At 48.3% G+C, this 15929-nt stretch overlaps 4 protein-coding genes across 4 annotated transcripts; 2 read left to right on the top strand and 2 right to left on the bottom strand.

The window, feature by feature from the left end:
• Positions 1–1130: 1130 nt before the first annotated feature.
• Positions 1131–6114, top strand: HOO65_040668 (PHD-finger domain-containing protein; the record flags this gene model as incomplete). Its single annotated transcript, XM_071002475.1, has 4 exons — positions 1131–2858; positions 2946–3497; positions 3551–3984; positions 4101–6114. The coding sequence occupies 4 exons, from the start codon at positions 1131–1133 to the stop codon at positions 6112–6114; spliced, it is 4728 nt and encodes a 1575-aa protein (XP_070859511.1).
• A 4407-nt stretch (positions 6115–10521) lies between these two features.
• HOO65_040667 (Serine/threonine-protein phosphatase PP1) lies at positions 10522–11692 on the top strand (the record flags this gene model as incomplete). Its single annotated transcript, XM_071002889.1, has 3 exons — positions 10522–10575; positions 10811–11212; positions 11306–11692. 3 exons carry the CDS (start codon positions 10522–10524, stop codon positions 11690–11692), a joined length of 843 nt encoding a protein of 280 aa, XP_070859510.1.
• A 1383-nt stretch (positions 11693–13075) lies between these two features.
• On the bottom strand, positions 13076–13646 carry HOO65_040666 (uncharacterized protein; the record flags this gene model as incomplete). The annotated part of the gene is made up of 2 exons (XM_071003039.1): positions 13076–13513; positions 13569–13646. 2 exons carry the CDS (start codon positions 13644–13646, stop codon positions 13076–13078), a joined length of 516 nt encoding a protein of 171 aa, XP_070859509.1.
• Positions 13647–15002: 1356 nt separating this feature from the next.
• Positions 15003–15349, bottom strand: HOO65_040665 (guanine nucleotide-binding protein gamma subunit1; the record flags this gene model as incomplete). Its single annotated transcript, XM_071003063.1, has 2 exons — positions 15003–15123; positions 15189–15349. The coding sequence occupies 2 exons, from the start codon at positions 15347–15349 to the stop codon at positions 15003–15005; spliced, it is 282 nt and encodes a 93-aa protein (XP_070859508.1).
• Between the last annotated feature and the right edge of the window lie 580 nt (positions 15350–15929).

Below are 15929 nucleotides of genomic sequence, written 5' to 3'. Positions count from 1 at the left end.
TAACGATGCAAGCGACACGGCTTGTCCATAGGGAGGTTTTTCGTGTTGACTGTCATGAGAGACGGAGAAGTAGAAAACACAAGCAAGCAAAAGTCGAAGAGGGTCTCATCTTTGCAATAGCCCGCATATATCTTTTTCTCCATCTTTTATCTATACTCAGCTTAACTCTCTCTTGGCTGTGCTCTGCTCTGCTTGCCATTTGAGGGAGCCTATACCCCCTTAACCCTAACTCCCCTTCCCCACAGGAATTGATGTCTGTGCTTTTTTCGGGTTGAAGCTCTACCTTGGAAACCGCGTTGGAAAACGCGCCCAGCACAAAGTCGCTTTTGCCTTTGAGGCCAAGCCCGAGAAAGTCCATCTAGATCAAACCCACTGACATCATTTTGCCGGGTAAGGAATTACCCTAAACAAAAAACGTCGGCCAGGCTTCTTGTGTATCACGTGCAGTAAGCCTTGGGGCTCCCTAAGTGTTGAGCTGCTGAGAAGTCCTCATAGATCCAAACAACAAACTCCGATATCAGAAGGTCCCCCATTCGATTTCGCTATCAGGCCACCACCAACTATCACCACAACATATCCCAGGCCTAGGGAACACTCTTCCGGCCCTTCAACAGCCCATCGCCGGCGCGCCTTATCGACTTTCCGCTTCTTCCGTCCCTCAGCCTCTCCTGTGCTTCCCCCGCGCGCGCAATTTTTTTCCGCATTCAACCCCCCTCCCTCCCACCCCCTGTGCTGCCGGTTCCCGATCGTCGTGTTGCCTAGCACTGCCGTAGCTTGTACTCATCCGCGCGGCCTTGGTGTCGGGTGGTGGGGGCTTTCTTGCTTAGCCAAACGAACACCAGGCCGTTGGACGCGAATCGTGCTGGACTTGAATCGACAGGCACATATATAGACGACGATATAGACATATACGAACACTCCCTGGCACACGAACTCGAATAGCGAGCATAAAGGCCTCGATTGCGACTTGGCTTTGTTCGCCTTTCCCTCCGTGAGGAGTGGTATATACGACTCCAGACGCGCTGCTTGGCTGAGAGCAAGCCAGTAGGCGCTTGCTGTGCTACACACACACGCGCACAGACAGACACACACATACATACACTCACAGGCACACACCCGCTCCTCTAGATATGATACAAAAACCGCCCCCTTCACCACATGTGCGAGGAAAACCCTCCGGCACGCCGACCGGCCGACGGCGTGGAAGACCACCAGGGAGCACCAATGCAGCAAGAGCTGCAAGACTTGCAGCAGCGGCAGCGGCGGCAGCGGCGGCAGCCTCTGGGACTGTGCCTGACGTTGACGCCGTTCCCGGTGCTGTTGTATCGCCTACGTCCATGTCACTAGGGGCGGCGCCCAAGCGGCGGCGATATATACCCGGTGGCCCTGGCGGGGGAGGCCGCTTTGTCGATGAGGAGGGCGTCACAATACCAGCAATAGCCTCTGCAGCCTCTGTTGCTCACAAGGCAGCAGCGGCAGCAGCAAGAGCAGCAAGGATAGAGCAGCAGCGCCTGCACCGACTGCATTATGCGCAACAAAACCGCCATTCACATCAATACTCACACTCGCATTCACACATAAACTACCAGCGCCGCCAACGCTCACCACACTCGCCATACTCCTCGTCAAACTCGTCGCAATCATCACACTCGCCTTGTTCATCACGATCCTCGCATTCACCTCGCTCGCCACATTCACCATATAGCCCCTCGACTGGAGTAGCGTCAGTTGCCACACGCGTAGCGCGCAATCCACGTAGGCGGCGAGACGGCATTGAAGACTCGGAAGAGTTTGGCTCTGCAGCTGCTGTCGCAGCCGCTGTAGCACAAAGCGAGGGCTACAAACCACGAGAAGAGAGGGGTTGGGAAGAGTTCCACCCCGATCTCGAGCTGGACGCACGCTTCAAAGTGTTCAATGCAGCAGAGGTCGACGGCACAGCGCCCGAATCTCCCACAACCGCGCAAGAAACAATCCCACTGCCGCCGACAACTCCACCAAAACGCAAAGTTGGCAGGCCACCACGCGACCCTTCTGCATATTCCGGCATGACTGCCACGCTCGGTCGAACACCCATTGTGCTTCCCATCCATAACCAGACACCCAAAGAACGCCTGGATCTCAAACGGCCGTCATATCGTAGGACTGACCGTACTTCGCTTTTCGAGAGCAAGGTCCCCGATTCTGACTGTCAAATTAGCGAGGCTGTAGCCAGGGTAGGATTCCAGCAGACCAACCAGTATCAGCGTCCAGCCCACAGGCTAATCAAGGCCAATGATGGCGGGTGGGAGAGCAATAACAATAACAACATCAGGAATGGCAATAACAATGACAGTGATATCGATGAGGCTAGTACCGGTGACACTGATGCTAGTACTGGCGCAATTCCTGGTACTAGCGGTGCTAGTGTCGTTGTGGATCGCAGTTTCGGTCGTGTCGAGTACGACATGGACGAACAGGACGACAAGTGGCTCGAGGCCATTAACCGCGAGCGACAGGCTGCCGACGTTGAGCCCGTCACACGCGAATTGCTAGAAATCACCATCACAAAAATCGAGAAGGAGTGGCACGCTCTGGAGAAGCGTATCCCGAAGCCAAACCCTAAGCCACCCCAAACACAGCGTCCTCGATCGTCAAGCGCCGCAGCCGTTAATGGAGAGGCTGGTGCTGGGCCATCCTCAGGCGAGGAGCCGGATAGCAAGTGTGCCATATGCGATGATGGTGATTGCGAGAATACAAATGCCATTGTATTTTGCGACGGCTGCGATTTAGCTGTCCACCAGGAATGCTATGGAGTGCCATTTATACCAGAGGGTCAGTGGCTGTGTCGTAAATGCCAGCTTATTGGGCGTGGTATTCCGGTAAGTGCCATGTCTTCACTTGGACTTTTCGTCTACACCTTGATGCAAGTCCTCTAACTAATTCTCATTCTTTCTTTTTCTGCCTAGACCTGCATCTTCTGCCCTAATACCGACGGTGCTTTTAAACAGACCAACACCTCCAAATGGGCCCATCTGCTATGTGCCATGTGGATTCCCGAAGTCTCTCTAGGTAACCACACCTTCATGGAACCCATCATGGAAGTGGACAAAGTGCCCAAGACACGTTGGAGGCTATCGTGCTACATTTGCGAGCAGCGCATGGGGGCTTGTATTCAGTGTAGTAACAAAAACTGCTTTCAAGCCTTCCATGTTACGTGTGCCCGTCGAGCAAGGCTGTTTCTTAAGATGAAGACGAGTCAAGGCGTCCTGGCTGTCCTTGATGGTGCTATGACACTCAAGGCCTTCTGCGATCGCCACTGTCCGCTGGACTACATCGAGACTAGCAAGGTGGCTGAAGCCACACGCGCTGCACGTCATTTTTACCGTAAAAAAATGCGAGGCCGGTTCTGGGCGGATTCAGAGTCCACGGCTGCCCTAATCACTGCCCAGTACAGTGTCGCCTACGACTCGACTGAGAGCTCATCCGGGTCAATGGGGCCTCGTCGGCTTATGGGACCGGTACAAACACAAAGGGCCGATCGGGCGAAAGGAGGAAAAGCATCGTGTGGAAGCTGCCGTCGGGCGCACCTGTGATCCCCTCCTCGGTATTTGATGCTGTTGATACTGCCATGGCACGTTTCTCGCTGCGCAAGCGTCGCGAATTTGTGGCGGATGTCTGTCGCTATTGGACATTGAAACGCGAAGCACGGAGAGGTGCAGCTCTCCTCAAAAGGCTACAGCTTCAGATGGAGACCTTCCCGTCTATGGAGCTCACTCGTCGAAATTTTGTGTCCATGGGGCCCACAGGCAGGGCGCGCCTACAACGTCGCATTGAGTTTGTTGATATGTTAGTCCACGATTTGAACCATCTACGCAGCTTGTCAAGAACACTGGTTCAGCGTGAGGCTATCAAGTTGCGGGCTGCCAAGGCTGAGAAGGACTTTGTGGACACATGCTATTTCCCTGTTGCGCGGGACATTGCAGCTATCATTGAAAAGGCTCAGTCGTAAGTCTATTTTTGCGCTCGTTTTTTTGTCCTTTCCGTCCTCGTCTGCTCATCTCCTCCCTCTTATTATGTATATGTCCGCCCAAGTACTGACTGCTAACTACTTGCCTTGCTAGTCTTGACAATAATGTCTTTTCCACTGGCCTTTCTGCCCTGCAGCGCCGCATACACGCGCGGTTTTACACTACTACACTGACATTTGCCCGTGACTTTGCTGACGTGGTAAGCGCGGGCATCGCTTCTGAAGGTAATGCCTTGGCCCGCCCGATAGCCTATGGCCTTGAAGCACCCCCCACGAAACAGAAATATAGCGATATTCACGCACGTAAGACACTCGGAAAACATATTATCAACTCAGTTCAGCCGTGCTTTGAAACGGCCGTAATCACTGAGGCTGCTGTACTACAAAGGCCTGTGGATGAGCTGCGTAAAGAGCTTGAGGAGGTTCTTCGTGCGGCGACAGAATTACGCGTGGATGAGCTCATTGGCCAATCGCAGGGTGAGGACTCGGTTATGCCCGACGCCCCATTACCGGGACAACCCGTAGCTGAAGATGTTGTTATGTCTGAAGCACATCAAGACACAAAAGAAACTATGGCCAAGACTCCGCTAGAAAACATAGCACATGACGCACACGTCTTGGAAAAGCCCATCTCGCAAACTACACCACCTCAAACCACCGAGTCTTCTCTTCCACCCTCATCTGCCTTAGGTCCCCAGGACGCTGTTGATAAGTCAGTTCATATGCTGCAGTCAACCAACCAAAACCAGACGCCACCAACACCACCACAGTCTACTAGCAACATGTCCTTTCTATCGGATGTCTCTGCGCCTCTTCCGTGCAATGTTCTTACAGACGGTGGTCCGCTATGGTACTTGTCTGATTTTGGTGTGGAGGGGCTGTCTGTAGTTGATCAGTATTCGTGTGATGAAACAGTTCATGCACTTGGTGAGGAATTGACAGACCTTGAGGACGAGGAGCTTAAGGGTCTCGACCGGGATATTGAGCGGGCTCTGGGGCTTGCTAGCGGCGTTAAAATTCAGATTCCAAACCGCCCATTGGTAAAAGTGCAAGCTACCCAGATGGGGCCGTCGATGTCTGAAGCCAAGGAACAACCCGAAGAACAGCCTGAGGAACGTAGTGAACGGTGCCCTCCGAATCAAAACGCTCCAGAAAAAGAAAGCTTAGGAAAAGACGTGGAAATGGTGGATGTGATAGCATCGACTGAGTCGCAGCCCGTCGGCCCGGCCAATGACCCTGATGCGACACCTGACAGCGTAGATGACGACTCCGCCCCGCCCCGCAACACTGCCTCCGGGTCCGAAGATACTCCTGAGCCTGCAACCAGCACACCGCCCACTGATAGTGCTTACCTGCCTACGTCACCGCGCTGCGCCGCATCAGTTGCGATTTCACTTGAAGCCCCGCAAATTACTGTGACCGATGCCTCTCTCGCAACCAGCATTGCAAATGGATGTGACTCAGAACCAGCCTCTGCTGCAGACCCTGACAGTCAAGCTACAGCTGATCCAGTAACAACCCCACGCCACACTTCACCGAGTCGCACTGCTGCCCACAAAGCTCCAATGTCTCCACCCCCCCTATCTCCATACAAATCAGCAACCGTGCCGTCGCTCTTGCCATCGTTAAAATTGCATCCCTTTGAGTCAACGCTGCCACTTCATCCAGCTCCACAAAGCGTGTTGTCAGAGCTATCGGATGTCTCCTCATTGCCAGATATAGACGGGGATGCTGACTTGAAGGATGGGGAGGGGGAGGCCGAGGCCGAGGCTGATCCCGCAGCTCAAGACACAGCCCATAACCAGACTCAACCTGGTGTTCAAGATGAAGCTGATACTCACGTGGAAGCTCAAGACAAGGAAGAAGGCACTGTTCAAGAAAATGCCAATTTCGACCTCCTTGCCTCTACCATAGCTCCGTCTGACAATAACCTTGATCTGCTGTTAGTAACTGCTAACAAAGACACGCTGCCACTGATCACGCGAGCGACACGAGCCAACGTAGCAGCAGCACGTGAGGCTGAGGCACAGCAGCTAGAGTTGGAACAGAGGGAACTCGAGCTAGAGCGCAAGAAGCGCACGCGATCATCGACGCGTACACGCAAATAGAGGGGAGTGAGAGTGAGGAGGTATTCATGGGTGTTCGTGCGTGTGAGGAAGAGAGTGATTTTTGTCTGCCGTGATGTCACATTAGAAGACTATGGTTTCTATTGTTGTTGTTGTTTTTTTTTCGCTTTCAAACGTGTGATATAGCTTAGCCTTGTCACACGCGCCCTTTCCTGTCATTTTGACCGTTTTGTTTCTGTTGTTTCTGTTGTTTTCTCTTTTTTTTTGCTTTTAGTTGCCTGCTGTTCTTGCTTTATGCTATTTGTCTTCTTGTTCGAGTGATATCATCTGGTTTTGGGGTTATGGATATGGTTTTGCACTTGGCTCTGTTGCTTCTTACGGGAAAGGGAGGTCTTTTTTTTTATTTCTTTTTCCATCGGTGCTTGTATTGGTGAAGTCTTGTGGGTAGCCAGAATTAAGGACCTTTGAGTCTGTGTTGTGTTGTGAAATTGTTCCTCTGTGCGTGCGTAGATGTCGTCCACCTGTATTACTATTAGTGTGATATGACCCGGAAATTTGGCCTATAACCATGTTCCATGGCTGTAGGCTACTTCACTACAAACTATCATCATATTGAGATGCTTACAAATATGTCAAGACCGCGCGTCAAGTTCCCAGTCCTTGGACATTATACTCACATCATCTTTCAGCCGTATTTGGATTTTCCGACTTGGAATAATTGATTTAATCCGCAGGATGCATGTATCGATATGGGAGCAGATCTAAACAGTCCCGCCGCGTCTGGAGTGGTAAACGCTAAAACATATCCAACATTCATGCAACCCTCAAGCTCTATGATAGCTAGCTTGGGATGTCTCCGGGGCGTCCAAAACCCACTAGCCACACATGGAAGTGATAGAAAGACTCTTTAATCTCAGTTTGGCAAGGAAAACGGGCCCTTGCCTTGGTGAGCTGCAGGCTGAAAGGAGCTTACATCATGCCCGTCCCGGCTCCGCATGCCCCATAAGGTAGGGTGAAATATGGTAGATACCCATTGGCACTGACTTTGCACGGTGCTTCTGTAAGGGCCAAATAGAGCTACCAGATGAGGAGCAAGATGGGAATCTTCAGATATTACTTGGCCCTTATGCTTTCTTTTCTTCGGCCATCGTGGAGCCGTCATTGCGGTAACAGGACTGGATTGCTGCAAAGGAATTGCGTGGAGTCGGACACCAGACATCATACTCCTAGATGTTATTCAGCATCGGATTAGAGAAAAATGGGTAGGGCTCAGTGCTGACCGGGGCCGTGGGGTCTAAACGGTATGGCAGAAAGCCAGAATGAAGCGACAGAATAGGGCCATAAGAATCCCCCCCTCGTACCATCTCCAGCTCAAGTAGTACAAGCAAGCAAGCTAAAAAAGAGTCCTGCCATGTCACACAAGATAATTGTCAGGCTATCTTGCGATGACTAAGCTCACTGTGGCTGAAGGTGACAAAACTTTAGTATATTTAATGTTTTGGCTGGCTACTTTCTTGTTTCTTGTTGGCGTGTGGCAAAATTCGGCGGCTTATGTAATCAAAACCTGCAGTGAAAAGGTGACTTCTCCTTTGGTTGTCGCGTTCTGAGGTACAATGTACACAAGATTTTCCCGGCTTTACGGCTCTAGGATTTGGGGGGTTAGAGCAAAAGAGGCCCAACAGAAAAAAGGAAGGAACGAAAGGCTCTGCTTTCTTTTTTTCTTCTTGCCGGTGTTATGTTCTGGTTCATGGAGGCAGTTGCTATTTTGTGTCTCCCCACCCCACCCCAGTTTGATGGATGGGTGGATGGATGAGACCCAAGGCCTGAGGGGCCTAGGTACCCAGGGACCACCATGGAGAGAAAAACAAGCGCCTTGAAAAAAAAACAAAAAGGAAAACAGAGAGAAATGCCTTGGGACTTAAGGAAGGGAAAATAGTAGGAGAAAAAAGTTTGAGGTAGGAAGGAAGGATGAGAGCGAAGGAAGGAAAGAACAGAGAAGGAAAGGTAATCGCTTTTTGTAACCAGCAATTTTTTCACCCACTTGCCAGAGCATGTTTGTTTGCTCTTTCTCTATTGCTTGGTTCCCTTTTTTCCAGACAGAATTCTTAGGTTTCCTCAAAATTTAATATATTCTTCCCCAACTTCCTTTCCTTTCCCTCGTCTTGTTCTTCTTCTTGTGATTTTCATCTCTAAATAAAAAACTTGGTGAAACTCTTTTTCTTTATTTTCCAATTTTCATTTCTAACCGAGAAAAATTCTTTTTTTTTTTGAGAGAGAAAGAATTTATTTTTTTTCTTTTCTCCGACTTTTTTTTCACCCTTGAAAAAAAAAAAGAGGAACGGCCGGTCTTTTTCGTCTTCTCCTGTCCTCCCTTTCTGACTGCTGCTACTTGCTTCTTGCTTCTTACTTCTGCTAAGGCGGACAACATAACAACAACCACCACGAAACAATAATCATCTCGACAACAAACAAGAACAGAACGAATTCTCTTTCCGATCATCAAATCCCATAAAACGGCTCTTTCTGTAGGCAGAAAATAATTGCCCCCAAAAATACCCCAAAAAAAAGACGCGTCCTGCTTTCTTTTCTACTTCAAAAAACCCAGCCGATCTCGAGAAATTCTCTCGTCCACTCTTGTTCCCATTTTCATCGAGCGTCAATTCCATTTTCATTCCTTTTTTTCTTGATTGAGGATTTTGTCGAATTTTATTATTTTTTTTCGTCACTGGCAGAAAATCTTCACGATTTCACGCGTTTGATCACATAAAAAAAAACTCGCCAAAAAAATTCGGAAATTCACAAAAAAAAGCTTTTTTCTTGCTTCAAAAGCATCGCGATCTTCTCGTTCGCTCGTTTTCGCCCTCCCAGACGATCATATGCGTTAGTAAAAATAAAATTAAAAAAGGTTAGTTGCGTCTTTATCTTCATCTTCTTCGACCTTGGTTATCAGTTCGGTCTTAAAATCTTCCTCGTCCACTTTCTCTTTCTCCTGCTCTTCCCAGAAAACGCAAGGCACTATCACCAACACCGGCAAGGGACAAGCAGCCTTGTTCTCTATGTCTGTTGCCTGCTCCCTTGTGCAAGCTTTCTCTCGCTGTGTTTGTCTGGCAGTCTCAGATCTCACATCGCCGACATTGCTTTGTAGCCTCCCTTTCATTCCAGCAGACAACAACTCAGGGCAAAACGAATACAGCAACACAACAGCATTGGTCATTGCTGCAGCGCTTCTTTTCTTCGGCTCCCGAATCCCCTCCTCCTTTCCCATAAAACAGCAGCTTCTCTTGATTTAATCTAGTCTAGATTCTGCTGCTGTAACTTCAGCGTCGCCTCTAGTCCGACCATTATATTATGCACCTTTCCCAACGCCCCTCCTCCCCCACATACACACCCCAAACCCCAAACTATCAATATCTATGTCTTCTCGTTTTCCTCTATCCCTTGCCAACCCACAAGCGAATCCAAGCTGTGTTACTGCTCTTAGGCCAGCATCACATCAACCTGATGTCAGGCCTTGATTCTTGCTTTGCCTTGCTTTATCCTCTCTCGCCTTATCTCCTTACCTCGTCACTGCCTTTGTGCTAGTCGCCTTCTGCTGGTCGAATCCTGTCCTCCACCGCCATCACCATCATTCACCTGCAACCAATTACAGCGGGCTGTTTTTTTTTCCATTGCTTGCTTTTGTTTATGCAGTCCCCCCCCCCTAGATAGACAGATACAAGGCTACTACTGTCTATCCCTCTCTGACTCCAATCTCTCGACATCCTATCTATCTACCCATTCCACCAAGTCGTCGTCTCAACTTTTAAATTGCCATTGCTATCCTCTTCTCCTCCGACTAGCCCTACCCTTTCTATCTCAATACATTTGAATCAGCCAATCACACAGCGAACAGCCTCGATTGCCTCTATCTTGTCTTGACGCCTTATCCAAATCCATAAACCCATCTGACTTGGCCTGCTTGCTCTGGCTAAACCCCTCGAACTGTCACCCTTATCCTTCTACCATCGCTTACTTGTCTATATTCTAACCTTGAGCTTTACCCTCTCTCTCTCCAGACTCCATCCTCTTGTTACTGCTTCCCTGATATTACTTGCCAAAAAAGTATTCATCTGCGATTTATCCCACCATCTTAGAAAGCCGTCATTTACCTCTTGATTGTCTTTCCATCCGTCATTTCCGTCTTGATTTCCGCGAATAACCTCGAAAACTTGAAGCCTTCGTACCAAAGAATACAGAGAAAAGGCGTCCTGTTGCTCGTCCTTTCTTTTTTCTCCTTTCGTGTTTCCTTCTCTCACTTCCCTCAACCCCCGTGTTGACTCCGCCGTTTCTCTATTTCAGGGAGCTTTCTCATTATTTGAGTGAGCGGACATAACTTTCGGCCTTGTTTCCTCATATCTCTCTTCAATCTATCACTCTTCTCATTCGTTTCCCCTCTCTCTACCCAGAAGAATGACGGACCAACACGACGCTGATCTCGATTCCATAATCGATCGCCTCCTTGAGGTTCGTGGCTGCCGCCCTGGCAAACAGGTGCAGTTGCTGGAAAGCGAAATTCGCTTCCTATGCACCAAGGCTCGTGAGATCTTCATTTCTCAACCCATTCTACTAGAACTTGAGGCTCCTATCAAGGCAAGTTTCCGCCCGAGAAGCGCCCCCCCCCCCCTCCTCTTCCCTTTACCATATCCATGTTGCTAAATCGACACATGCACCCACATTCTAACACTTGTCTACTGTCCAGATCTGTGGTGATATCCATGGTCAGTACTACGATCTGCTAAGGCTCTTCGAGTATGGTGGCTTCCCCCCCGAGGCCAACTATCTCTTCCTTGGTGACTACGTTGATCGTGGCAAGCAGTCTCTCGAGACCATCTGCCTCCTGCTTGCCTACAAGATAAAATACCCTGAAAACTTCTTTATCCTGCGTGGCAACCATGAGTGTGCCTCCATTAACCGCATCTACGGTTTCTATGACGAGTGCAAGCGCCGGTACAACATCAAGCTGTGGAAGACTTTTACCGATTGCTTCAACTGCCTGCCTATTGCCGCTATTATCGATGAGAAGATTTTCACTATGCACGGTGGTCTTTCGCCTGACCTGAACTCTATGGAACAGATTCGCCGCGTCATGCGCCCTACTGACGTAAGTACTTTATGCTGCCTCCTGTCCTGAAATACTCGACCGCATCGCTAATTCCAGCTCTCTCGACCTTTTCCGTTTTCCCCTCGCCTATAGATCCCTGATTGTGGTCTCCTGTGCGATCTCCTATGGTCCGATCCTGACAAAGATATTACCGGCTGGAGCGAAAACGATCGTGGTGTCTCTTTCACCTTTGGCCCCGACGTCGTTTCTCGTTTCCTGCAAAAGCACGACATGGATCTTATTTGCCGTGCCCACCAGGTCGTCGAAGACGGATACGAGTTTTTCAGCAAGCGCCAGCTAGTCACGCTGTTTTCAGCCCCCAACTACTGCGGCGAATTTGATAATGCCGGTGCCATGATGAGTGTTGACGAGAGTCTCTTGTGCTCATTCCAAATCCTCAAGCCTGCTGAGAAGAAGAACAAGTACGTTCGAGGAGCCCTCGGCGGAGGCAGCGCCTCTTCCACCCCGCGCAAGAAGTAGAAGGACACGAAGCCGGTCTCGACGTCGAACCTCGAACCGCCCTAGTTTTTTTTCTCTTCGGCTACCTACCCACCCATCTACCCAAATAATCCCCTCTCCTTTTCCTCCTCGACAAGTAGCGATCTAGAGTCAGTCGAGTTGTCCCTTTTTATTTCTTTTTTTCTTTTCCATCGGTTTTATGCTTCCTTGTTCCTTCCCATGCTTCCCCTTTATTCTTCATTATTTCCCCATTCCTCCATCATTTTGTGTCTTGTTTCTTAATGATGTAATGATTTGCTTCTCCACCATCTCTCATGCCCCTTGACTCTCGCTCTCTATCTTCGACTTTGTCCGCTTCGGTCCACATCACACCACATCCACGAAGGAAAAAGAAAAAAAGAATATTTTTTACGAACGTTTCCCTCTTCATTTTTAGGTTCCGCCGGTAGATCACATTTTCTCCCCTAATCTACCCCGCAGCACTCCGCTCTCTCCCATGCGTCGCCTTCCTCGGTCACCGCCTACCGTCGTACGCCATTATACGAGAACAAAAGAGTATTTTTTGTCGCCAATCACATAGCTTTGTTGAGACTCCTCTCCTTTCTCTTCAACTACACCTCCCGACGACAAAAACACACCTCTAATCAATCAACCATCATCCACCCACCCACTCACCCACTATCACCGAAGCATCACAAAACAAACCCCCCTTCCATGACACTTCCATACTCAATCAAATTAAACGTACGCAGTTTGCCATATTGTATACCTAGGGACTTTTCTTTTTTTTCTCGCTCTTTATCTTGTTTCGTCTTCAATTGTCTCATTGGTTAGCTTATCTTGTTGCGAAAAGGGGATGGGACGGAAGCGGTTTCTTTTTTGTGGCCGGTTTTTTTGGCTTCTTGGATGGGTTCTCAATAACTAACATATTGTGTCGATTGCCGTCACTTTCTCTCCTCCCCTCTATCTCTTTTTTTCTTTTTTTCTTTAGTTGAAACATTAAACTTTTTTTTCCTCTTTCATTCTTTTTCACCCTTCGCCATTCTCATTTTTTGTCTTGACGCCAGACTTGTTTCTTTATCTATATCAGGTTCTTGACTGTCGTTCTTGGTGTTATCTCTCTTATTGCTCGCCAGTGGTAATCTGCTTTTTTATTTCCTTGGTCCTTTTTTTACGTTCATTCCCCCGGCCTCTATACATTGTACCATGTCTAGTCTTGCTCTGCCCTCTCGTTCTCTCATTATATAACGCACCATGTCTCAAAATGATGGCATGTCTTTTTCTTTTGCGAATATACTTTTTCATGTCACAGTTACATCATAAGCTCTTTACTTCTAGCTATTAGTACTCCGTAGTGCTATTTCATAGTCTTATTCTCTACGTTTGGCTCTCAAGAGCTTGGCGCTAACAGTCCCCAGATCTACACTGTATGGCGTCATTTTCTCCGGCCCCAATAGGCCTTGCCTGTGTTTCCGGGGCAGGACATTGAGTTGAAGGTTCAATGGTTTCGATTCTAGCATCAACTAAGACGCCATCCTTGGCATCCTGTGCTTTTCTCTTCACCACACGGTCGTTATGACCCAAATCGCGCCCTGGTTGGATTACATCACGCACGCGACGCTTGAGCTCCTTGGTTTCCGGGAAACCGCCATCAACTGCGCGGTCCCAGAGGATGTGGGTGGATATCAGGTCCGAGCCTGGGCCTGAGTCAGATGCGGATGCAGATGCAGATGCAGACGCAGACGCACTTTCTATCCTCACAATAAACACCCCACCTGTGCCTGGCTGCAGCGCCACTTCGCCAAGGGCTGTGCTGAATGTGGAGAGGAGCTCCTGCGCAAACTGTATGGGCCAGAAAAGTTAGCAAACGACGGACAAGAAGAGGATGAGAACATACGTAGGTGGCACGCAGCATCCATTTGCACTGAGTGCAAAACTGGATAGTGATGCGTGGGAAAACAGACGCTTCTGGCATGTTTTGTGTGTGGAAATTGACACGAAAGTTGCAAGCTCGATGCACTGCTTCGAATATTTCTGGTTTCTGTGGAACAATAAAAATCCCAGTACGCAGGCAGTGATGACAAGTAGTGATTGATGTTTAGAGCTCATTTATCACACAACATTTAACCCTAGATGACGTTATCTGCAGTAACAACCCTACATTCCACAATGGGCCTAGCCCTACCAGTATGCTCTTATTTTGTTTCATCAGTCCAACCAGGCGCACTGGACTTGCCTTCAGTTCTTCCTCTTTTAGTTGGACTGCTGCAATGGTAAGTAAGTCATCATACTTGCCCTGTACTTTTCTGGGGCCATCTGTCAAAACGGCCCGGACAGGCGGGCTTTTCGAATGTTGAATATAAAGTATTTATAGAAGGGGAACACGGGAAAAAAGTGAAGAGGAAGCTGCATGCATTTCTTTGCATAAAGCAAAAAAATAAAACCACAGACGCAAAGCACGAAGTGCAGTCAAGCAGCTCCCTGATATAATTAGGGGTGATTTTTGGAACGGGGGATAGCAACACTATACAAGTCAAAACATAAACTTAGCAGAACTAGAAAAGAAAAAAGATGAAATGGTATTTGGCAAATAGCAAGTGAATAAGTAAATCACACACAAAAAATCGGAAGCGGAGGAAGGAATAAATAAGCAGTAGAGGACGAGAGCAAGGAAAGATGGCAGAAAAAGACTCTCCAAGTCCCCTCTAAGAGAATAGTAAAAAGGAAAAGTCCACCACATCAAGCTAGAAGAGAATAACAGGTAAAAGATATGACAATCGGGAGTGAGAGGGGTGGAGAGAAGATACAATAAAAACAAGAGAAAACAGGAAAGCCCATCATGATAAAGAAATAAGGAAGCCAGAGAATAACGAGGGGGTAGGTAGAGGTAACAGGAGACTATAGAGGGGAAACAGAAAAGAAAGAGGAGAGCCGAGCCAGCTAATGCAGAGAAATTCCCACATCAAGGATATATGCGATGAAGCAGCACCCTCCAGAAAGACAGGTTGACGAGCCATCCGAAGCACAAGAGTTAAATAAAGCTATTGGTATATGATCAAAGAGGGATAGAGCGAGCGAGAAGAAGAAGAAGGCGACGGAAGCATAGCCGGCCCTTTGTCGCATTATCGGAGGACACGGAAGTAGAGTGGAATCAGACGCCCGTTATGTTTGAGTCGAATTGGTTCGTTGTCGAGACTATCAGGGTGGCTGGCTCGTAGCTGGTGAAGAGGATATGAAAAGAGAAGGAGGTCGTTGCATTCGTCTTGACAGAAGCAAAAAAAAAAAAAGAAAAAAAAAAGGGAGAAAAGAATAGAAGGCCGTCTTTGTGTCTTTACATCACCACACAGCAGCCACCGCTCTGTTGAGGAGCATAAGGGTCTTCACTGCGTGGTACAGTGCCCCATACAGAAGGAACCATGTAGTCTCTTGTGGTGTTGCAGTAGGAGACGATGCTGGAAAAACGGCATCGTTAGAAAATGCAATAGCATACGGTTAGTTAAAATAAAGAAAGCCTCACCTCTTGGATGCCATGCTGACTGCAATGCGCTCGCGGTCGAGATCCTCACGCAGGCGGTTGTTCAGTTCCATCAGACGACGAAGCTTGAGATCGGCCATCGACTGCTTAGTTTTCTTAATCTGAGACGCGTCACCGACATCGCGCGAAGTGTACTGAGGCATAGTGAACAGGGAGATGGATTATCGAGGCTTGATTAGAGTATTGGGAGCTTGCGATAGCGATGTGTGTTGCTGACTTCTTTATCCTGTCGTTAAAGTCGTCGCGTCAGGCCAGGCCGATCCGATCAATTGGAGAGGGGAGATGAAAGATGCAGGAATTCGTAGAAGGAAATTGTCGCTGTAAGATCGAGGGTAAAAAAGAAAAAGCCGTGAGATTCTCTTTCTATTCGAATGCGATATAAATAAATGCGGCGATTGATGAAGAGGAATTAAGAGAGTGTCTTTAGTTTTTGGTGGCGATGAAATTCAATCCAATTCGTCTGGCTTTTTTTTTTCTTATTTTAAGGCGTGCAAAAATAGAGAGAAAAGAAAAGAAAAAAAAAAAAAGGAAAATCAAAAGGAAGAAACCGAAGACGAAATAAAGACACAAAAAGACAAGGAAAAGATGAAGAAAATAAGAAAGCAACTGAGTTTAGCTACTAAAAACTGGAGAGAAAATGAAGAGCAGAAGAGAGAGAGAGAGAGAGACCAAGACAAAAATACAAAATGGGTGGGCAAAAGGAGAATTCGCGCATTCAGCCAA

This window comes from Ceratocystis lukuohia (genome assembly GCF_044167205.1).
Source record: "Ceratocystis lukuohia strain C4212 chromosome Unknown Supercontig4_pilon, whole genome shotgun sequence".
In the NCBI taxonomy this organism is placed as follows: domain Eukaryota; kingdom Fungi; phylum Ascomycota; class Sordariomycetes; order Microascales; family Ceratocystidaceae; genus Ceratocystis; species Ceratocystis lukuohia.
This window is presented reverse-complemented; position numbering and strand designations above follow the sequence as displayed.